The sequence below is a fragment of the Mirounga leonina genome, unplaced genomic scaffold, assembly GCF_011800145.1.
Source record: "Mirounga leonina isolate KUSES-001 unplaced genomic scaffold, KU_Mleo_1.0 Mir_91, whole genome shotgun sequence".
Taxonomy (NCBI): Eukaryota; Metazoa; Chordata; class Mammalia; order Carnivora; family Phocidae; genus Mirounga; species Mirounga leonina.
In genome coordinates, this window is record NW_023270839.1 from 36,701,265 (window position 1) to 36,725,911 (window position 24,647).

The window sequence follows — 24,647 nt, forward strand, 5'->3', positions numbered from 1 at the left end:
GTGTATAAATACCATTGTGTTTACATGGAGGGGCTCAAAACACTTCATAAAAATAGTATAATCATTTAAGAAGAAAATACGTCAACTGGCACACAAAACATGTCTACCAGTGAAAATAATAAATAATCATTTATTTTCATCCAATTGACGTAAATAATTTATGGCAATAATTAACAATTACAATTATATATTATGTATAATATGTACATTTTTATACAATATAATTAACAATAATAATTGTACCATAATAATAACAACAACATGACAATTATGGCAACAATTAGCAAGTTGCTAAATAAATTTTTAAAAGAGTTAATAAGGTTTTCAACTTTCACAGACTCCTTCAACTCAGTCCTTAAACATGAGATTTTCACATTCCCATTTAGCTTCTTCTACTTTGTGCTGTATCATCATTAGTGCAATAGTGGCAAAAGGCACAGGCAGAAGGCAGTTCTATCTGGGCAAATAAAGCAGATAACTTTCCTTTCTTATTCTGCATTTTACCTAACCAATGTAGAGCTCAATAAAAGAGAAGGGATAAAACTGGGAAAGCCTGGTTTTGGGTGTGGTTTTGTTTGTTTGTTTGTTGATTTGATGTGGACATCCGCAGAGTCAGAGAGTATCCAGATCCCGGAAAAGTAAGCTTAGGTGGACAGATGTCCAGCCTTTCCCTAAGGCAAAGTCATCATGGAATAAGAAGACAACTGATCACGATCTTAATTATTCAACTTCATGACATAATTCCTAATGTGTGTAAAATCATGAATCAATAAATTAACAATCTTTAGCACTCCCCTAAGATTGTAAGCTCCATGAAGTCATTTTATAACTTTCAGAGTAACTTTGATAGTAGGCATTCAGCAAATATTTGTTGAAGGTATTGTTCAATCTCATAAGTGATTTTCACTTAATAATGAAAAAGAAATTTGTGTATAACCTACCACATAAAATGATATAAATTTTAAACCTAACACTATAAATATGTCTAATACTACCAAACTAGTACATCAATTTAAAATAGTAATTCAATTCCATTTTATAAATTAATTTACTTAGCTGAAATGAATGGTGTATGCAATTGAAAATAATGTGCTGTAAACAGTTTTTGAGAATGTAAAGGACCATCAATATTTTAGAGTTACTTAATTGTAAATCTGGCCCATTACACAAGTTTAGAGAGTTATGGTTGGTGGCATTTGTGAATTTACTATGCAGTCACCTCTTCCTATAAAACCTAAAAAGAACAACAAAAGGAGAAAAGGAAATGGGTTCATAAAGTACAAAAACAGGCAAGTGAAAGGTATCCAATTTTCCACTCCCTTAGTTACAATCAAATTTTGGAAGGGTGAAAACCACCACATCAACAGTATAATACCTACTTCAGCGTTTTCACATTCTGGTTAGGGGTCCCATTATAGCTCTCTCTTTAGACAGTGATAGTAGTTACAAAGTGCAACCAAAACATTAAATGTTGGTGAGCACTTCTTCGCTTAATTAAGAAATGCTTTTGTCAGCTCCTTCCTTGAATAAAGGGGTTATTAATTCAAGACTAGAGAACATGCTCTGACGGTTTCTCTGTGGGAATTATGGTTGTACATATGTTACAGAGAATTGTCTTAATTATTTCAATTAATCAAACAAAATTCCCACCAAATATTTGATACAACAAATTAAAACACACATTTATACACAGAGCCTTTAAAAATCCTACAACAATTCTACACAATTTTCAAAATAATAATTGCAACAAACCTTAACAGGAGAAATATGGAAATGTTCAAAGAAACTAAGAACTGACATATCAGTCATCGAAGTCTCCATTAATTCTGTATTTAGAGCATCAATATCTTGTTGGATTAACTTTGTCTGAAAAAAATGAAATGAAGAATTAGTATGTTGATTTTCTTTCTCTAATTAGTTCAAAGAATGGCTGATTTATTTTTTTTTGTTTATAATTTTCCCAAGAAATAAAAATTGTTACCCGTTTTCTTTCAGCTTCAGGGTCAGTTGTTGGGGTAAACAGTGCAATAATAGCTCCTAGAAACCCCTGATCAACTTTCAAGGCCATTTCCTGAATGAGGACCATAAAATACCTGAGGAAAAAAATGTTTTAAAAGACAGAAAAAGGTTTCTATCAAACCTTGTAATTTTCAATGTTAAACTTTGATTTTGGCCAGAAGTCACAATAGGATTTTACTCCTTCATCTCTTAAAAAAAGTGTTACGTTAACAAGACCAAAGTATCCTTAACTGAGATGTTTTTTTCTTTTCCCATTCAAGTTAAGGTTTCACTAGAAGTAATGCTGCTTTATTGATACTTAGCATTTAAAGTCCCAAATCCCATATTTATCATGTTACAGAAGAGACAAATACAATTAGATGATATAGCATGTATTATTCCATTTTTAAGGGCCACAGCAATTGCTTTCAAGAGCACATTTCACAAATACATACATCATTCATATTTCACTGGCTATTTTATATTCTAATTGGAATTACAAAGAGGAAAAGTGGTTAAGGAATTTTACACTTTAAAATATAGAGGGACTATTATTAAGTTTCAACACAGAAAATTACTTGACCAAAAGTAGATTCGTATGTTCAGGTGGAAAATAAGTTTTTTTTTTTTTTAATTTATTTATTAGACAGAGACAGACACAGCAAGAGAGGGAACACAAGCAGGGGGAGTGGGAGAGGGAGAAGCAGGCTTCCTGCAGAGCAGAGAGCCCGATGCGGGGCTTGATCCCGGGACGCTGGGATCATGACCTGAGCCGAAGGCAGATGCTTAACGACTGAGTCACCCAGGCGCCCCAGGAAAATAAGTTTTATATGGAAGTCAGCCTCACAAGAGTGAAATTTATTTTCAAAGTAGATTCTCATTTTAAATTCCTTTAGATAAATAGGGGAATCTTTACTTACTTGAACTGTAATACTTTACTGTATTCATTAAATCTTGTGATGACACTCACATCAATGAAAGGTTTGGGCTCTAAGAAAGAAAAAAAAAAAACAGGAAAATACAATCAAGCTTTATAACTAGATCAAAATAATGTCTACTTAATTTTTAAAATAGATGTCTCGATTTTTTCTTTCTTTCTTTTTTTTTTTTTACCTGAATCCAAAGCAATAGATTTTGGAGGAGCCACAGGATGAAATACAACAGGAAACACTGTACCTGGTAACTGACTATCAACCTTAAAAAAAAAAAAAAAAGAAAAGATTTCAGCAGGATTTAAAATAATGTAATAACTTTTACTTTTAGAGATAAGAGGTTGCTAATTTTATCAGAATTAAATATCTGCATTGTATATGTGGTGCTATTAGAAGTTTCACTTTAAATCTAAAATTCGTACATATGCCAGCAAGGGCAACCTTTTACATAAAGGAATATTTAATATCCTCATCAGTGCATTAACACTGTGCAACATACACACTATTAATCAAAATATTTGTGTCTATGGATCATGTGAGATTTTGACAGCTTACAATTTAAGTAAAATGTAAGTGAAGACTGGATATGAAATTAGAAAGAAGAAAAAGAATAAAAATGTCCTAAGTAGTATTTAGTAGTTAAAAGGAAGAGAGGAAGAGAAGCAAGAAGGGAGCAAGCAAGCAGACAAAAATATTCTCTGATGTTCACTCCTGTGTAGAATGACGAAGGAAAATCTTATTTGGGGATCCCATGAAAAATTCAAAGGAATATTTAAAAATAACAATTTCAGTGCAGGAAAATGCTCTTGCAGGCTAACTGGCCAAATTAAATAGTTTCAACAGTCACAAGGTCTTTGGACTTGGATGCTAAGTATAAAGAATCCACAGGATACATGGGAGAAGGGGAATAAACATAGAAATGAGAAGAAAAATACTGTTTACAACGTATGCTAGAGTTTTGTAGAAAAAATTTCATCCCCAAGTTTCCCAAAGTGATCAGATATACTTATTGAACTGAAAACGACAATGTTACCTGAAGCCAGTACAATTTGGCTCTTAAACTTCTCTGGTGAGGAGACTGCTTAAATTCAATCTGAATCCCTGATAAAAAATCTCGCTTTATTGGGCAATGAACAGGGAGGCGCATTTCCATGGGAACTTTATCAAAATTGACCTGGGAAAAAAGCACATATGTTTTTGATGACTTGGTATTAGCAGGATAGCCCATTTAAATATCCATTTACTCACAAATTGAAAAGAGAAAACATTTTAATCTCTAAGTCTCACCAAAAGATCTGCCTTAAGGTGATCTACAGTTGAGATCTTTGAAGCAGAATCATCACTTTTGCACAAAAATTATGAGGAAAATAAGAAAACAACTGAGGAAATTTTCAATTATATAAACTGTAGTGAAAGAAAATAAACCATGCTTTATATTTTTTAAAAACCTCAATAGTAATGAATAATCTGGTAACTCTTAAATTTCGTCTTAACGAAGTTAAACAATGAATAGTTAATAGATTATTTATGTCTGACAGTTTGTTTTCATTTGAGCATGGCCAACATTTACAGGGATGAGGGTCGGGTGGGGAGCATATCTGGTGACCAAGGCAAACCCAACCATTAGATACCAAAGACAAAGAATAACTAAAGCTGTACGACTGAACCAGAGCACATGAGAAATTGCAGTCAAGCTTCTGGGGTCTTCTTAGGGCAAAAGTGACCTTCAGCTGCAACACTGTAAGGGCCTGAAGAGAGTACACCTGTATTTGTGACATCTACCCAAGTCCAACAATCATTCACATTTAATGAACTTAATTGAACGGGTTTTCTACAGGTTTTTCATTACTGAAATACGTAATTTTGCACAGACTTTATTTACCAATATATATTGGTATCAATTCAAAACAGAACAAAAGTTTCAATAAGCAATATTAATTTCTGCATAATCTTACTGAGAACAAGTTCCATGAAACTGTCTTGTAAACAGAAGAAATTACAAAAATGCAAAAGAGAAACATTTATTTAAATGTTTCACAGTATGATTCAATAACATATTTTATTTATTTATTTATTTAAAGATTTTATTTATTTATTTGACAGAGAGAGACACAGCAAGAGAGAGAGCACAAGCAGGGGGAGTGGGAGAGGGAGAAACAGGCCTCCCGCTGAGCAGGGAGCCCGATGTGGGGCTCGATCCCAGGAGCCTGGGATCATGACCCGAGCCGAAGGCAGACGCTCAACAACTGAGCCACCCAGGCGCCCCTAATAACATATTTTAATTTAAAATGTACTAAAGAGTATCAGTCATGTCAATCCTACTAACAAAAGTTTATTTGCTAATAAATAAATTAGTTTCTGCACACACATTTTTACTTGGACAGTAAATTTTCCTTACTTATTATCCACCAACAAAATACATATATAAAAATAAAAACAAAAAAAATTTGGTATACCTCAAAATTATTATCTAGTTTAATCCATCCGTGGTCTTTTGATACTTGATATTTTTTATAGGACTGTTCCAGCAACATTATCTGCTTTTGACTAAAAGGCTTCCATTTCTGTTTTGGTTTCATCTCCCAAACAACACCAGAACTAAAACAATCCACAAAGAAAATTAAATTAGGAGTATATATTAGGCTTGCTGGAATTGTCATTCAACTTCAAATTATTACAACTATAAATCTCTTATGAAAATTATACAAGATTTTTTTTAAACAGCAGAAGTACATAATGAAAAGGGGCAGGGGAAATGTTCTATCACACACTGACATCAATCAATCAAGGAACTCGCAAACTTTTTATAAAAAGCCATATAGTAAATATTTTAGGTTTTGTGGCTCAGACAAAACTGAGGTTATTACATAAATGTTATTTAAATAACAAGAGAAAAAAATTGCACAAATTTTTCTAATTGATGAAATTCAAAATATAAAAACAACTGAGTACAAATTTTAAAAATACAAGTCTATTAATGAAAAAACATATTTTTTATTTTTTATTGAGGTATAACTGACATGTAACAATTTCAGGTATACAAAATAATGATTTAATATTTGCATATATTGTGAAATGATCATCACAGTAAATCTAGTTAACATCTGTCACCATACATACTTACAAAAAATTTTTTTCAACAAATTAGGAAAAGAGGGAACTTCCTCAACCTGAAAAAGAACATCTACGAAAAATCACATTAACATCATACTTAATGGTGAGAAACTAGATGTTTCCTTACTAAGATCAGGAACAAAGCAAGGATGTCTACTCTGACCACTCCGATTCAACACTGGGAAATCCTAGATAACGCATAATCTGCCTCTCAACCTTTTATCAAGAAGATAAAAGGTACACAGATTAGGAAAGAAGAAATAAAGCTGTCTTTGTTCTCAGATGACATGACTGTCTATGCGGAAAATCCCAAAGAATCAATCAACAAAATTCCTGCAACTAACATTTCAAGATACAAAATTAATATACAAAAATCAATTGCGTTCTTATATATCAGCAATGAACAACTGAAATTTGAAATTAAAAACAGTAATATTTATATTAGCACCAGAGAAATTAAAAACTTAGGTATAAACAAAATCTAACAAATTTGTGCAGAATCTATATGAGGAAAACTACAGAAGTTTGATGAAAGAGATCAAAGATCTGAATACAAGGATCTGTGTACATGCGTATGAAGACTGAATAATGTCAAATATCAGTTCTTTCCAAGTTGATCTATAGCTTCGATACAATCCCAACCAATATCCCAACTAACTGATAAACTAATTCTAAAGTTTATATGGAAAGGCAAAAGACTCAAATTAGTCGGGGTGCCTGGGTGGCTCAGTCGTTAAGCGTCTGCCTTCAGCTCAGGTCATGATCTCAGGGTCTTGGGATCAAGCCCCACATCAGGCTCTCTGCTCTGCGGGAAGCCTGCTTCTCCCTCTCCCACTCCCCCTGCTTGTGTCCCCTCTCTCGCTGTGTCTCTCTCTGTCAAATAAATAAATAAAATCTTAAAAAAAAAAAGACTCAAAATAGTCAACATAATATTGAAGAAGAAAAAAGTTGGAGGACTGACACTACATGACTTCAAGATTACCACAAAACTACAGAAATCAAGACAGTGTGCTATGGGTGAAAGAACTGACAAACACACCAAGCGAATAAAGGGTCCAGAAATAGACCCAAATAAATATAGGCAACTGATTTTGAAAAGGAGCAAAGGCAATTCAATGGAAAAAGGACAATCTTTGCAACAAATGGTGACAGAACTGAACATGCCAAAAAAAAAAAAAAAAAAATCAATCTAAACATAGAGCTTACACATTTCACAAAAACTAACTCAAAATGTGTAAGTATAGACCTAAATATCAAACACTAAACTATAAAACCCAGCAGGTAACACATGAGAAAATGTAAGTAACTTTGCATTTTTGTGACTTCTAAAATACAACTCCTAAAGCATAACTCATGAAAGGAAGAATCCACACTGGGCCTCATTAAAATTAAAAACCTCTTCTGTGTGAAAGACATTGTTAAAAGAATGCAAAGACAGCCAGAGACTGGGAGAAAATATTTGCAAAACACATATCTGATGAAATACTGTACCTCAAATATACAAAGAACACTTAAAATTTAATAAGAAAATGAAAAATTAAAAAATGGGCAAAAGACCTGAATCTCACCAGAGAAGATATTCTGATAGCAAATAAGCATTTGAAAAGATACTCAACAGCATACGTAATTAGGGAATTGCAAATTAAAACAATAATGACATATCACTACATCCCTGTTGGAGTGGCCAAAATCTGAAACACTGACAACACCAAATGCTGACAAGGACATTGGGCAATGAATGCTCATTCATTCATTCTTGGTGTAAATGCAAAATGGTGCAGCTGCTTTGAAAGACAGTTTGGCAGTTGCTTACAAAACTAAACATAATCCTACCATAAAATCCAACAATCACACTCATATTTACCCAAATGAATTAAAAACTTATGTCTACACAAAAACCTGCCTACCAATGTTTATAGCAGCTTTATTCATAAATGCCAAAACTTAGAAGCAACCAAGATGTCTTTCAATATGTGAATAAACTGTGGTACATCCAGACATGGGATATTATTAAGTGATTTATAAAAATGAGTTATCAAGCCACAGAAAGAACATGAGGAAACTTAAAAAAATATTGCTAAGTTGGGCGCCTGGGTGGCTCAGTTGTTAAGCGTCTGCCTTCGGCTCAGGTCATGATCTCAGGGTCCTGAGATGGAGCCCCGCATCGGGCTCCCTGCTCCGCGGGAAGCCTGCTTCTCCCTCTCCCCTCTGCTTGTGTTCCCTCTCTCGCTGTCTCTCTCTCTCTCAAATAAATAAATAAAATCTTTAAAAAAAAAAAATATTGCTAAGTGAAAGAAGCTTATCTGAAAAGGCTACATACGTATGATTCCAGTGATATGACATCCTGGAAAAGGCAAAACTTTAGAGACAGTAAAAAGATCAGTGGTTTCCAGAGGTTCAGGGGGAGGGAGAAAGGGATGAACAGGTGGCACACAGGTGATTTTTATGACACTGAAACTATTCTATAGGACACTGTAATGACAGATGTTACTCATTTCTCAAAACCCACAGAACTTACAACACTAAGAGTAAACTTTAACTTAAACAACATCAACACTGGACTTTAGATGATAATAATGTATCAACACTAGTTCATCAATAGTAAAAAATGTACCATGCTATTTCAAGATGTTAATAATAGGGGAAAGATGCAGGGCATATGGGAACTCTGTACTTTCACAGCCAATTTTTCTATAAACCTAAAACTGCTCAAAAAATAAGTCTATTTTTAAAAATTATGTAACTGATTTATTTTTCCTCAGTACACATCCCCACTGAATGTGTATTAAATGTGTACTGCCATCAGAAAAAAGATAATTAAGTTCTTTTAGATGAATTTTTAAAAGTCCTTACAAGTAAAGACCAATCTGACAAAATGTAATAACGTATGTAATATTAAAGTAAAAATAAGTTACATCAAAGAACAACAAAGTGAAGAAACTGAATTTATAGGACTTAAAAATTATTTTCATATTTAGGTTAAAAATACTATAATATACTCAAGTGTATAACCAAGAGAATATATTACTCAAATATAAACAAATATATTAATATTATATCAATGGATGTATACCCTTTTTAGAACTCTTAATCTGTCAGGTGTTGTGTAAAGCGTGTTACATACGTGATATTTTTATTGACTTAATTTTTTACTTTTACACTAAACATGATTATTGATAGATGATACATGGTAACATGTTAACCATTCCACCCATCAGCCTCCAAGAAATGAAGGAGTCTTTTACCAAAGTTAGTGAGATTTAAAAAGTCAAAATAAATAAATTCAAATATTTTTCTTATACAGATACAAGCAGAATCAGAGAAAATAACTGGTTCCATCACTATTTAAAAGTTCTAAATAACCGCCCATTAAAGACTATGTACCTATGTCAAATACTGCCTCCTCCATGAATGTTTTCTCCAATTTATCTGGCCCACTCTTGTTGGCTTCCTCTAACCCAGGCCAGTTTCTTCAGCCTCCACTGCACAAAACAACTTACTTGCTTCTATCTCTGTACTGCCATTGCACGTATATATACTTCTTTCTGTTATTATAATTCATCAAAAAAATACATACCAAAAACAAAGAAGCAAACCTCTTTTTTCCCCCCACCAACTGCTGATGAGTACAGTAAGTGCAGAGGCATTATCTTACTCATCTTTCTATCTTAGGAGGCTTTTCAACTAGCAGTGAAAAAAACTGTTTGTAAGTTATGCTGAAAGAATACGCAATACATCAAAATTCAGAAAAGCTGTTTACTCTCATTAAACTTGGTATTATGAACTCAATGCTTTTTAAAGATTTCTGATGCCTTTTCTTCTTCCGTACCTGGTTATCCCAATATATGAAACTTCCTGCTTGTTTTCATTGTTAACCAGGGAAAGCCCAAGACTGTGGAGAGAAAAGGTTATTTCATGATCGGCCTGCTCCATTTCTTCTGCCTGAAGTGCTTTGGAAACCAAGGCAACATCATCAGTGAAAAGCAACACTCTCTGGCGCCCATCTAGGAATGATACCCAGTGTATCTGAGTATTTGCATCATAGGGAAACTGGCCACATTCATCCTGGGGAAAAGAAAGACTTTATATTAAACCCATAAGCGGTTAAGTTTTTATTACATAAAGTTAAACTACAGTAACTGAGAACAAGTAGAAAAGTTTAAAAAGCATGACTATAAATTGGAAAACTAACCATCAAAATGACATAAATTAACTAAAGTCATAATCTATTTTAAAACATAACTCACCGATGTTTTCAAACAGTAACAAACACTAATAGTGCTTAATTTTTTTTGTACCCTGGGTTTGACTGCTCAAAGAGCACTCAGCAGGAACAAGAGTATCCTGCAAGGGTGCTCAGTGTCCTAAGACTCTTACTTGTCTCCAAGATGGAGAGGTTCCTAAGTTTATTAGAACAGTAACCTCACGTAAAACTAACCTAGTTTATTTTTATGTTTTAATAACTTACAACACTGCAAATATTTATATAAGTCACATTATATAAAACTATGGTTTGTACTTAGTGTGCACTGTTTTGCAAAGCCTTCTTGGCTGAAGGTCTCAGCACTAAAAATATGATTGATTTGGTCAGTGTTTTCAGAGACTGAAATAATGATTTCCTCCTCATTCTGGGCTTAACATAAATATGAGTTCATTTCACCAAGCAGTACAAGTACCTACTATGTGCTTTTCATTTCATGCTTTCTTGGGAAAAAAAGCAAATAAAGGATTTATCAAGAGCATAGGAATAGCTGAGTTTTGTTGCTGTTTAACATCTATTGCTTTTTTTTTTAATTGAAGTATGGTGGACACATGATGTTTCATTAGTTTTAGGAGTACAACGTAATGATTCAACAACTCTACATGTTATCCTATGCTCACCACAAGCACAGCTACCATCTGTCACCATTCAAGGCTATTACTGTACCATTGACGATATTCCCTTTGCTGTACCTGTCTACCCCATGACTTACTCATTCCACAGCTGGAAGCCTGTACCTTCCTCTCCCTTTCACCCATTTTGCCCACCCCCCACCTCAATCTCTGGCAACCACAAGTTTGTTCTCTGTATTGATGGGTCTGTTTCTGGGGTTTTTTGTTTGGTTGTTGTTTTTTAGATTCCAATGTTTAAGCGAAATCATGTGGTATTTTTCTTTCTCTGACTTATTTCGCTTAGCATAGTACCCTCAAGGTCCATCCATATTATCACAAATGACATGAACTCATCATTTTTAAGACTGAGAATGATGAATTCATGCCTTCTTTTCATATCATCAAATTCTATTTAAAGGTTTTTGCTTTGAATTATAGTTGTTCAGAAATTAAAATCAACAACTTTGCTTTCTTTTTACTTCTGTTTGCCTCCTAAGTCCTTAATGCCTCTTCATGCTTGTAATGTTCTGTGTTAGTCTGGTTAAGACATACCTTTGGTAAGTAGCATATAGTTAGATACTGTTTTCTAACTTAATCTGAGTTTTGTCTTTAATAGGAGAATTTAAACCATTTTCATTTACTGATATAATTGATGGGAAGCATGGTTTAGTGGAAAAAGTCCATGGACTGTTAAGTCAGATAGACCTGGTTTTGAATTTTAACCAGAAGTTCTGAATTCCAATCATAAGAATTAGTGATAATATGCAGGAAGCGTTAACACAGGAGACAGATTCAATAAAAGGTATTTGCCACTTGTTACATACTTCCTTAGGTCTCCTTCCTTTACTTTAAGGGCAAAATTGTCTTTAGTTTCATTTTCTCAATTGTTTTAAAATCCTCTTACCAATGATTTTAGTTCCACTCATTAATAGGTTTTTAAAAAAATGAAAACTTTAATCTGTACTTCTGTAATTAAAATTTAAGATTAAATGGTATATTTATGGTATGAACAGAATATGTTGTTTCCCTACTCCCTTTTACTTCATTTGGTTGTATCTTTTTATATCACCATGCATTCTTCTATTTCATAGCTGTTACAGCTTTATAACTTAGTTGAGGATGCGAGACATTAATTTGGAAAATTTCCTGTGGTCCTCCTGTAGTAAAAAAAATTTCAGGGGTATAATCACCTGATTCTATGGGATAACGCTACATTTTTCTCCTGAACTATTTTTTTCATAAACCCCATGTTGCTGTTGTTTTTGTTTTTTCCCTGTTCATTCACACTTAATAAGGAAAGATCTGTTCAGATCTAGTGTTTGCCAATAATGTGTGGATTTTCTTTGAATTCCCTTACCATGTCCACCTGCCTGAGTGGAACTCCCTTCTCAGATCAACTTAGCAGACAAGGGAATGGGCAACAGCCCTGCTTCTACCTCAGTTTCCAGAATGTGGCAGATTATGTGCTGACTGAGGCACAGTTATCTACTTTTCCTACTGCCTGGTTCTCGGATACCAAATAGAAGAGAAACATTAAAAACCACAATCCCCACATAACACTATTCCCAGATTCTTCCTGAATCTGCCTCAATATACAGATCTGAACGTCCTCCTCCAGGAGGTCCTTCTCACTTTTTCTCTAGTGTCTATATACTACCACTGGGTGTTGTAGTTACTGAGCAGCGTTAACTGTGAGGAGAGGGGAAACAATACCAGCACAGTCAGGGACCTCTGCTAGAGCTCCCATGTCTCTGAGCCAAGAAGCTAAGAGGATCAGGGAGTTTAAGCCTCTGTACCATTTACAAACCTTGAGTTTCGGTCTTGTAAAAAGTAAAGCACAAGCAAGCTAGTATAGCTCCATCAAATTGTCATGGTGAAAATTATTCCAAGAATCTCGTAACGGAGGAACTATCAGTCTAATTTTTCAAAAGTGGGTAAGTTTTTATCTCTTTTATGGGTATTTCAGAGGGAATATAGGAGAGGATAATTCAGCCACTGTTGGCCAATTACCATTTTAAAGCAAAAGTCAATAAAGCTTTTTTAACAAACTGGCATCATCAGACAGTGGAATAGGACACTGTATGAACTTTTCATAATAGGTTATATTTCTACAGAAACAAATGATCTATATTGCTAACACAGGAGCAATTCCTACGCTAGAGAAAGGCTGGTAGGTGAATCCTTAAGACCTTCCCAAAGTTTAAGAGTCTAAGAATAACATATTTGATTAAATTAGCTACCTAAATATTGTTTCAATAAATATTTCATTAAATTTCTTATATGGGATAATTTGTATACTGTCAGGTTCCTTTAATTAAAACACATGGTCTTCATTTGGAAAATATGCCGAAAAACCTCACAGCCAACAGTGGCATGCATTATGTTCAAAATAAAGTTGTTTCACTTACCTTTAAAATTCCTTTCTTTAAAAAAAAAAGGGGGGCATATAAAAGATACTTTACTGGGCTCTACTTGGGCAAGATAAAGCAGGCCTATTTTTTAAATTGTAAATAAATTATTTTGACTAACCTAAAATACAGGTATGAACTACTTGCAATCTAAACTCCAAAACCAACTTATTTGGAAAATACTTCCATTTCATTTTTAGTTCAGTAAGGACAAAGATGACTGTGTGAAGCTGGCTTGTATGCTTCCTTCACCACCAGGCAACTCATACAGCACTCATTCACATCACACGATACCTTTAACAGACTGTGTTCTCCAGTATTTGCTGCGTATGTCCAGGTAAGTTTTCTGGTACCAGTAGGATCTGCCCAGGCAAAAAGTCGAGCTTCTCCTGGCACCAAGTACACTTCCTCCTGTGTCCCACTGAAACACAACCACCAGAGGGAAGATGAAAACAGCCAGGCCTTGAGAAACCCAGACCTGTGGTTTACAGAGGAGGGGACAGGCACAAAAATCTTCTAAAATTGCCTTTGTTAATAAACAGAACTCTGCCTAAAAATGTCCAATAAACTAATGGTTTAAAGCTTGAGGGAAGGGAATATTGCCTTTCTGAAATTGCAGTATACTCCAAATTGATGCAGGCAATGGAATTCATTAAAGTAAACAAACTGGTACGTCAGAGCTCACCTGCAGAAAAAACTATAAACAACAAATCCTTTAGCAGCAGTAGAATGTCACTCAGTGCTTAAATTTAGGTTTATTAATCAAATGCAACAGATAAGAAACATGAGTCTCAAAAAAAGCAAAAATTAGGTCCACACTGTTGCTACTCAAAGTGTGATCTATGGAGAAGCAGCAACATTACCTGGAGCTTGCTGAAAGTACAAAATCCTGGGCCCCGCCTAAAACCTACTAAATCAGAATCTGCATTTTAACATGAGTTCTGGGAGATCTTCCAAATTTATCATTAAAGTTTAAGAAGTATTAGTCCACATAAAAAAAAACTTTCCAGCGAACAACAACAACAAAAAGAACCCAATTGGGTTTCAATCCCATTCTGTACTTTTAAATCTTCTAGTGGATTCAAGCCAGGAGAGTTAAGAACAGGTAAATCTACAAGGCATTATTTTATATAAAATAATTCTATATGTAAAAATAACCTTAGGCATATATAAGATTTTATACATATGTAAAATAACGCCTTGCAGATTTATAATAATAATTCTTGGCAAATATATAATATATATTTTAAGGGTTTAAAACTATCTGTTATGTCATTAAATAATGGTATCATCCAAGCCAAATGACAGCACAAGCAAGAACGACAAAATTCCTATCGTTCCATACTTATATTCAACACCACTACCTATTCATTGTCCTCTCATTTAATCTTCTACCACCTCTACTGGGGGAAAAAAACTTGATAGAGATTTATAGGGAGAGGATTACTGAGTATTTCCAGATTACAAAAGAATAATAATGCTTAAACAGGTAAATAGGTTCACAGTTCCTTATATGCAATTCCAAAATTTTAAAAGCTCCATACGTCCAAAGATTTTTCTATTAGTGTGGTATCAAAAGTTATTTGGCTAAAAAACCTAATCTGAACTGAGGTGAGATTATTAATAGTTTTGATATATCCCACTTGGTATGAATATTTATAAGTTTCACTGCAGGAATGTTAATGTATTGGACTCTAGAAACTGTCCCAAAACCTGCTGAGGGTATTATAATAAACAGCATGTGTTCCATGTTACCTTTCTAAAATCAGAAAATATGTGGAATGTGAAACAAATCTACCACCCCAAGTGTTTCTTAGGACTGTGGGCCAGTAAAAAGCAAATGAGATTTCCCATGAATCTTTTTTTTTTCATACCTCTGTTTGTATGTGACGACATCCTGTGATGTGTGGTTTATCACTAAGGCAGGTGCAGATCCCTCGTGGTAATCAGAAAAGGTTATGACAGTTGAATGCTCAGCAGTGTTTACATCCACCAAGATACCCCCATTCTATTGTAGAAAAAAAAAATTCTGTTTGAGGTATTGGTTTAGCTTGCAATGACATTTGGAATAATCAGTTATGTAGACACAAAAAGTCTGTTTTCTTAAGTTCTTACTGAAAAGCACACTGGTTCTGATCTCTTACAAATATATGTATAGCACCTCACAAATAGATATATTAGCACCTTTAAATGATTACCAGATTTTTTTTCCAGTTGAATTCTGTTTTTTTTAATTTAAATTCAATTAGCAGATTTTATAGCATGTTTCAATAAAATATTTCATAGCAAATTTTAAAAATCAAAGATACTGTATTTTAAAACATGAAAACATGATGTACTGTATGGTGACTAACATAATAAAAATAAATAAATAAATAAATAAAACATGAAAACATAATAAAATAATAAATTAAAATAAACCATGCAAACATACCAGCTCTTCTAAGCTCAATAAAGTGCCATTATCCTGTCGGTTATAAAAAAATGGTTTGGAGGATCCTTCACAGCCCACCACTCTCACACAAAGTTTGCCTGACAAATTTTCAGGCCAAAAGGGAAGGCACTAAAAATATAAAAGTTAAGATCAGCCTTAAAACAATACTGGGGTATAAATAAGACAATGGCTAATTAAGTTTTCAATTCTAAATCTGATCATGATACAATTATTACTAAGTTTCTTAAAATATTTCCTCCACATCTCATGTTAAAATTATTAATAATATAAGGCTTATTTATGAAACCAAAGAAACTCCATTGGAAGAACACAGATCTATTAGTCTGTATGCACTTATAGAATAATTATGAGAAACTAAAGAGCTTACTGATTAAGAATGCCTCAAATATCTTGAATATTTAAAACCTATAATCTTAAAATATCTGCTTTTGTGCATATCCCATTATAATTCCTTAATGCACTATGAATTCTTTCAGTGTTATCTTATCCTAGATAAACTAGAAAGACCATTGAAGACGGAGAAGAGAACACCACAGACCTTGCTGGAAATCCTAACATTACCTTCCTAACGGTTTGATCTTAATCAAAGCATACACCTCTCTGAGCCTTATCTATAAAACTGAGGTTTTAGTTCCTAATACAAAATGTCCCTCTGTTATACAATACTAGATAAATTCTATTTCTGAATAAAAATGCTACTATTATCAAACCCACATCAATGATAATGAGCATTTATTTGTTGCCAAGTCTACAGAGATCATTCTAAGAGCCTTGGAAAGCCCATGCCTCTCAGAGCTCTGAATTTGTGTAACTGGAATCCCTCCTCTTAAGCTTCTTGCTAAGTTTTTAAATATATATTCAATTTTGTTTTTGATATGTACAGAAGAATGGTTCTTTCTTTAAGGTCAGCTGGTTTGGTTGAAAACTCAGGCAAATTCAAGCAGTAATACTCATCTTTGCACCTGTCCTCTTCCTCACTCTTTCCCTCACTCTCTTCACTCCTAAAATCTTACTGAACCTGCAATGTTTAGTTCAAATCCCACCTCTTCTATGAAACACTCTCTTTCGATCTTGGCCACAATGATGGTGACTTCCAATGACTGTACTGACTTTAGAAAAGTATGAGATTCAATTTCCTTCTCGGTAAAGTGAGGGGGTTGAATTTTAGGAAATTTTCAAGGAAACTTTCAGATAATCTATTCAGAAATTCTAAAACCACCTATAACTTAGCATATATTTTCTTCCATGTGTTAATTTATATGAGTCTTCAGCTCGCCAACAAGATTATATGCTTCTTGAATGCAGAGACATTATCCTATTGAGATAATTCATAGTACATTATCTTTATCTTCTTTTCACAATACACATCCATATGTTCTATACATATAGGAAGAACTAGAGGCTGGGTGTTAGCCCTCTAGACTGGTTAGTGATAAATATTACCAGTACTTTTATTCTTCTTTTTTTAACATGTGTTTACAGTGCAAAAGAAAAGTCAAAGTTGGCCATCGTATTTTAATACACAAATATTGTAGCAAAATGGGTATAACAAAGAAGTATATGCAATTCTTATTTATATGTCATATTTATTTGTACGTTTTAGGAGCCAGTTATAGTAAAGGAAAATTTTACCTCTGAAGAAGCAATATAGTTCCACTTATTAGTTGGCATTGAGCCATCAGATGCAATTTCGCCAACTTCTAGTTCTAATGATGACTTGTTTGCAATGGTACAAAAGGGAGTCAGAGTAATTATTCGTGTAAGATTAAAACTACTCATTTTGATGCTAACACCAACCTGTGTAAAGGAACAAACAAGTTTATCATTTCCCAGTACTTTATATAGATTCTTTGAAAGGTACACACACATATCCCATTCATACACGGATTTCTTAAAATACTTTAAAATAACGCTTGTTAAATAAAGTAACTAATATAAGCCATATTCAACTACTGATTATCTTCTCACTAAGAAAAATTTTTGGTTAATTTGGCTCCATCAGAAATCAATTCAAGAAATATCAAGTGGTAATCTAACTAATGATGACTCATAATATTTATTTTATTTGTATTCATTTTTTAACATTCCAAACATAAATTGTTTTATAATTAGTGGAGAGGCTCAAGTTTTGCTGTTTTATCATCACTCTGTTAATGAGATAAGATGAAAATTTCAAAGTGGCAATAAAACAGGTCCACTGGCATCAGATTACTCAAATTTTCATAATCAAATTTAATATTTAAGAAACATTTGGCAGAGAACAGTATGGAATGAGGATTCAACTTACTGTCTTAAACTTTTTATAAATTCAGGTTTTGTCCTGATACTAGTGGCCACAGAAATTTATAGAGATAACAGTCCTTTACATAATACTTAGAATTCAAATTTCTGTACCCCTTAGAATCTAGCTGGTTTACTGAACCAAAGAAAATGTGAATGAAGTCAGAGGTAAGTAAGCAAGCGGAATCTTACCAGGTACTCCATATTGCTGGCAGGACACTTCACACACCCATAACTTCCCACTGTATCCAATGAAAAACCACTGGACCAGGCACTAGTTGAAATTTTTAATTGTACCTACACCAGAGAACACATAACCATCATATAAGAAACCTAAAAGACTATATTAATATTTTATTTGAGGGAAAGTTGTTAGATCACTAGAAATTTATTTAGTAACATGGGACACAGAAAAAAAATAATCAAAGCCATACTGCCAATGAGTCACAGAACCACAGATATTCTAGAGGCCAGCCAAATAAAAGCAGAGCTCTGATCTTCCCATTCACCTATGCAATGAGTTTAGTGAATTTAAAGATGTACACCAATGAGACCCTTTGTTGTTTAAAAAAAAAAAAACTATAATGTAAACTGACATTTTTCCAGTGTTACACTTAAGATATTGAGCTAACAAATTCTTAAAGTTTTTAAAACATAGAGAATTTATGTCTTTATTCAGCAAATGTTAAATGAAAGGCATCATGATCAGCAGAATGGAAGACAACAGGACACAGTTCCTGTTTAATGAGCTCCAACTAAACAAGGAGATGGGAAACACATACTAATAATTATGATGTAAGACTCAAGGTGATTAATGGCTACATGAGTGGTACAAAATGCTATCAAGGTGAGAAGGTAAAAAGTTTACTTCTAGCTATGAGAGTTAGATAAAGTTTTAAAGAAGAGATCTAATTGTGCTCCTCCATCTACCCAACTAGATTATAAAAAGCCTGAGGACAACCAGAGGTAAGAGACATAAACAGGTAATTACAACACTATGGATTAATCGATACTTTAAGACAGTGGTTTTCGAAATGTGGTGGCTGGACCAGCACCATCAACACCACCTGGGAATCTGTTAGAAATGCAATATTCAGACCCTACCCAGACCTACTGACTCAAATAGGGGCACAACCCAGAAATGTGTATGAAAAGTCCTCTAGGTGATTCTAATCTGAAATTTGAGAACCACTGCTCTAAGAGGACATGGATGTAATACCTAGCTCCATTTTAGACAGTTAGAAATCCTTCACACATGTCAGGCCTGAGCACAATGACAGCGAAAGAATGAAAAGCAGGTAACCAGAAAAGATGTGGCAGACAGGGAAAGAAGAGGGGAAGAGGCATTCTAGCAGAGGGTGCAGCACAGACAAAAGGCCTAGCAGTGACTTGGGACAGTGTGTGATAAGCAATTCCAAGACAGGAATCTACAAAGGAAAGAAGGGACCAGAGCACAAAAGACCAGGGTTAGACACTAGGTTCTCTCTCAGAGGCCTGGCTTAGTGCTTCATACCTAGGTGGGCTCAGTTAACAGAAGCCAAATCCAACTCTTCCACCTTCTGAAATGCTATTTCATCACTGGTAAACTACCTAAAATCAAGATTTCTACCTGACACTACTAAAAGAACAGAAGTAATTCTAAAGGCCATGGAGAAAAGGGCAATTCAGCTTTGGGAAACTCTTGCTAGTCCTAACATCTCACTTGATGTATTCCTGACAAGTCTCCTTGGACCTACTTCGTACCAGTGGCACTTCGCAAACTGTTAAGAATGGATTTAAGGAAGGCTTAAATGACTCATGAGTTTCCAGATTAGGAATTTATCTATTTTAAATTGTTATATCAACCAAAACACACCTTATTTTTACTAAAAATGTTCTTCTTCTTGAAAGAGAATAAAATAATATCCCTGAAATCAGCTGGATGTTTCACATGAATGTCTTCCGAACGATACTGGAGAACCCGAGAAGTCTTGTTGATCAGCCAGTAGGGACTAAAGACAGATAGCACCATCCGGCTGCCAATTCGTTTGACATGTACTGACAAGTCAATTGACATCATTTCTGTGGAGTCAGAGGAAAAACATACAAGAAAGAATTCGGGAAGTGTATCACATAGACGGAAATGTCCATTCCAGTTTCTGCCCTGATATTTCATCAGAACCAATTCCATTATTTCTCCACTGATTCTTGAATGTAGAACATCAGCAACACTGCCTTCTGTGAGCTCATGAGTTTCTGCTGTTCCCTAAAAGCAAACAAACAAAAACTAAATTTGCTTAGTGATTTTTTAAAAACCTCTTCAATAGCAACATCCATATTTTATAAAAATGCTAATAAATAACCTACCAGATTCAGATTAACTGACAAGTGTTCAGTGAAGTATGTTTACAAATTATGAATGTCCAATAACCACTAACAACTAAAAAGAAAACACTGTATCATAGCCAAAAGCAGAAACTGTCTTTTGGCCATGAGTAAGTAGGCCAATGGCCATAAGTTTTGAAAAAAAAGTCAGATCTATGCCAAGAATAAAAGGAATGCTGGCTGTTGTCTATGTCATTAGATGAGCCACTTAAGTGCCTGGGTTTCAGCTTCATCTGCTATTCACACACTATGCCTAGTGGTTCCCACATAAAGAGAAGGAAAGTGATATCAAACTATTCTGACAAGCTAAGTAAGGTAGAATTATTTTTTAAATGAATAATAGCCACATAATAAATCAGGCTTTCTTTTTGAAAGCTTCTCTTGCATAAGTACTATTTAGTTCATTTAATTCATTTTAGTCTTTACACCTCAGGGATGACTCATTGTCAGATGAAGAAAAGAAATAATTTAGGTTCCAACACTTTCCAGACTTTTGTATTTTAAAATGTTGTGGCATGAAAATCTAAAAATATTTACCATACATCATTACTAAAAAATGTTCCCTGTTATTTCTTAGACAAATTATTTTAAGTTCAACAGAAACCTGGATCAAATAATCATACTATTAACTTTAAAATAAAAACTTTAAAATTAATTTTAGAATAAAGTAAGATGAAATATTTCCCCACTGGCTTTTTTCTATCCCTTAGCTAATGGAATTTTACTTAATTAATAGGTTATTATGGTTCTTAACTCATAGCAGATGCAACAGAGTTCAGTGGAAGGGAGCAAAAGAGCCAAATTGCCCAGGTTCAAATCCCAGCTCTACAACTTACTAGCTGTGGGTTCTTGGGCCTGTTACTTAAACCTTCTGTGACTCAGTTTCTTCATCTGTAAAATGGGCCTAATAATAATAATAGTACCTACTTCAGAAGGTTATTGCAAGGATTAAATGTGTTAAAACATGTAAAGCACATGGCACAGTGATTGTCATATGCTTAATGCTGTATCAGTTTTTCCTGTTATTAATATTAAAGTATGCTATGGAAAATACTGACCTCAACTAAAAACACAGTAAAAAGCAAAACAAAACAGAATTCACTCTGCAATAATAAAGGTCAAACAAAATACAAGAGACATACTTCGAGTAAGTATCTTAGAGAATATGGGAGAAGGTTCTGCAAAGTGAGGGTAGGATAAAGATGAATAATATAAGCCGGATCCCAGTCTTCCTCATGGGTACATATATAGCTTAATTCATCAGGCAGAGCAACTGTATTGACAATGAGAGGTAAGAAGTTGACTTCTACTGATGGACACTGCAGCATGCATCTGACTTCCCTGCTCCTGTGAAGTTCTTCCTTCCAAGAAATATAAGTGGTGGATTCTTTGTAGTGATTCTCTAAGATACCAGCTGGCTGAATAAACAACTGACATCTAGAGAAAAAAGAAAACAGAGTGGGGAAAAAAGTTTTTATCAAAAACTTAAGAAAAAGAATCTCATTAAATCTTCTTGGTAACACTACAAGGTAAATACTATTATTCTAATTTTTACAGATGAGGAAAACAAGGCTACGAAAGGTTAAGAAACTTGCCCAAAGTCATACAGCTAACCCATGCAGGAACTTTCTGGAAAAAAAAAAAAATCTGTAAACAGTGACAAGTCAGAAAAAATAGTCACTTCAAATATAAAGGCAATCTAATAAAGACAGCTTTCAGAAAATTCTAAAACATTGAATATACAATAAGAGATTTTCATCTGGTAAATTCAGTGATTAAATAAATATATTTATGTATGTCTTAAAGCTGGCTTTTACATATTTTAGATAATGAAAATAGAAGGTTATTTTTTCTAGAATATAGATCCCAATTCATAGAATTAAAAATATGTATTGTGAACCTTTTAAAACTTAGTATATTCAAAGAAGTATGTACCTATATGAATCTAAAGGAACATGGAACTCCTCTTCAGGTCTGGCTACTCCAATGCGCTCCAATAGCTTAACATTCTTAACAGATTTATAGATGATGAATGCAATAGAGAAATGGTTTTTAATCTGTTAGGTAAAAAGACATACAAGTTGTTTAAAAAGATACAGATGCTTGAAAGAAAAGTGTGAGCTGCACATAGTGACTTTTTGATCTAAAAAGTTTCAAACCCAGTATTAGAAGATATTTTTAGGGATAACTGAAACATTTTGGGATATTTAAAGGTTATATGTGAGAAACTTGATGTTTAAGGGGCAGTTAAAAATTTCTAGGATATTCACATGCTCTATCCTCTATGTTCATTGTTAGTGTATAATATACATTAATTTTGAAGAGTTCAGCCGTAATATTTTCCCCATTAAAACCTTTTTTCAATGCACCATGCAAAAACAGGAAAGGATAGCAAAGGAAACATGAGGAAAAGTACTACAACTCTCTTTCCTTAACTACAATATAGGCTAGAGTTAATAGCAAACTGAGAGATAACAATGGCCAAAAATGGAAATCCTTTCATTTTATATCTGATGTTTTAAGTAGGAAGAAATGTTCTTTTGATGACCATATAATGAAACCTGTCATAATGCACAGAAGAAAAATGGATAAAGTCTTAAAGGTAGAAAAGATTAAGATACTAAAATTTTTTTCTGGGGAGATCATTCCAATATTCCTTCACACATACTTGAAAAAAGACAGTCCCAAGTGATATACAAAGAGAATGGAATGTTATCCTATCTGACAAGCAGCTATAATTATTAATACTCCCAGTTCTAAATCTTTAAAGAAATAGACAAAAAGTTTTATTAATTTTAAACCTAGACCACAACAAAAATGGGCTTTCAAATAACAAAACTGTTTAATCAGACATTTAAAATGAAGACTATTACAAAAGTAGGTTGGATTGGAAATAGCAGCCAGTTTAATCTACAATTTATTTCTGAATAATCAGTATGGACCTAATGTTTTACCATTTTCCTATATTCAGCTAAATGACTGAATACTTCTTGTTTTACTTGAAGGGACACAATTCAGTTTAGTGCATTACCTGCAGAGGAGAGCGAAGGGTAATTACTTTACTCCCTTCAGTTGCATCAATTTGTACCAAGACTGAGTCAGAACGACTGGCATTGGGATTCTGTACATTATACAATCGTCTTCCGGATCTGGCAACAGGAACTTTTGCAACTTCTGTATATCCATGAGGTACTAAGGCAGAACGTAAGTGAGAAGCATTCCAAATGTTAATTTACCTGTATTTCTCTAAGACAGAGTACTTCTTAGCAATTTAAAATAATGACAAGAGTGTTCCTCTTTATGACTAAAACTGATGACTACACAAAATGCTTTTTTAAGACATAGGAACTAACAAAGAAAGGAAACTAAAGAAACTAAAATTTAAAAAAAAAAAGAAAAGAAACTAGTTATAAAATTTTTTGACCCAAAACAATTTCTCTTGGGGTTTTAAGTTGTCTTAAAACCAAGAAACAGGGGCGCCTGGGTGGCTCAGTCGGTTAAGCATCTGACTCTTGATTTCAGCTCAGGTCATGATCTCGGGGACCTGGGATTGAGCCCTGCGTCAGGCTCCATCCTCAGCAGGGATTCTCTCTCTCTCTGCCCCTCCTCCCCCCCCCCCCACTCTCTCTCTCAAAATAAATAAGTAAATCTTAAAAACAAACAAACAAACAAAACAAAACCAAGAAACAGATTCTTAACCCTACAGAACAAACCGATGGTTACCAGCGGGGAGAGGGGTGGGGGGGGGTGGGTGAAATGGATGATGGGGATTAAGAAGTGCACTTGTCGTGATGAGTACCAGTATATGGAAGTGCTGAATCCCTATACTGTACACCTGAAACTAGTATTACCCTGTATGTTAACTAAGTAGAATTAAAATTAAAACTTTTAAGAAATGAATTAAACAAAATCCAACCTGTTCCTTATTCTTGCAACTATACAGCAACACCACCTTTTCTTTGTATTGGTGATAATTACTGCCAGTATTTTAGGACTTCTGAATATAATTTTATATAATAATTTTTATAATAATATTTTAGGACTCCTGAATATAGTTCATTTTCCTCTCCGCGTTGAACACACATTCTTTTTGAAGCACAGAACATATTGTATAATTTAAGGGCACAGAAATCTAGTTTTCTCAGGTAAATCTTTCTTTTAAAGATTTATTTATTTTAGAGAGAGAGAGCCTATGTGCACGTGCATGTGTTTAATCAGACATTT

At 33.9% G+C, this 24,647-nt stretch overlaps 1 protein-coding gene across 2 annotated transcripts in view; it reads right to left on the reverse strand.

The window, feature by feature from the left end:
* Window positions 1–24,647, reverse strand: part of VPS13C (vacuolar protein sorting 13 homolog C) — a 178,142-nt gene that overhangs the window by 26,987 nt on the left and 126,508 nt on the right. The window contains exons 56-71 of one of the 2 annotated variants that reach the window (XM_034994052.1): window positions 23,455–23,615; window positions 22,359–22,480; window positions 21,566–21,860; window positions 19,915–20,304; window positions 18,252–18,356; window positions 17,412–17,576; window positions 15,759–15,887; window positions 15,199–15,332; window positions 13,619–13,745; window positions 9,874–10,109; window positions 5,387–5,528; window positions 3,964–4,104; window positions 3,112–3,193; window positions 2,919–2,988; window positions 1,982–2,093; window positions 1,753–1,866 (exon numbers count right to left, since the gene is read on the reverse strand). In XM_034994052.1, coding sequence (XP_034849943.1) covers window positions 1,753–1,866; window positions 1,982–2,093; window positions 2,919–2,988; window positions 3,112–3,193; window positions 3,964–4,104; window positions 5,387–5,528; window positions 9,874–10,109; window positions 13,619–13,745; window positions 15,199–15,332; window positions 15,759–15,887; window positions 17,412–17,576; window positions 18,252–18,356; window positions 19,915–20,304; window positions 21,566–21,860; window positions 22,359–22,480; window positions 23,455–23,615 — 2,525 coding nt within the window. The remainder of the gene's footprint in view (window positions 1–1,752; window positions 1,867–1,981; window positions 2,094–2,918; window positions 2,989–3,111; window positions 3,194–3,963; window positions 4,105–5,386; window positions 5,529–9,873; window positions 10,110–13,618; window positions 13,746–15,198; window positions 15,333–15,758; window positions 15,888–17,411; window positions 17,577–18,251; window positions 18,357–19,914; window positions 20,305–21,565; window positions 21,861–22,358; window positions 22,481–23,454; window positions 23,616–24,647) is intronic. The other variant, XM_034994053.1, reaches the window with a different exon arrangement.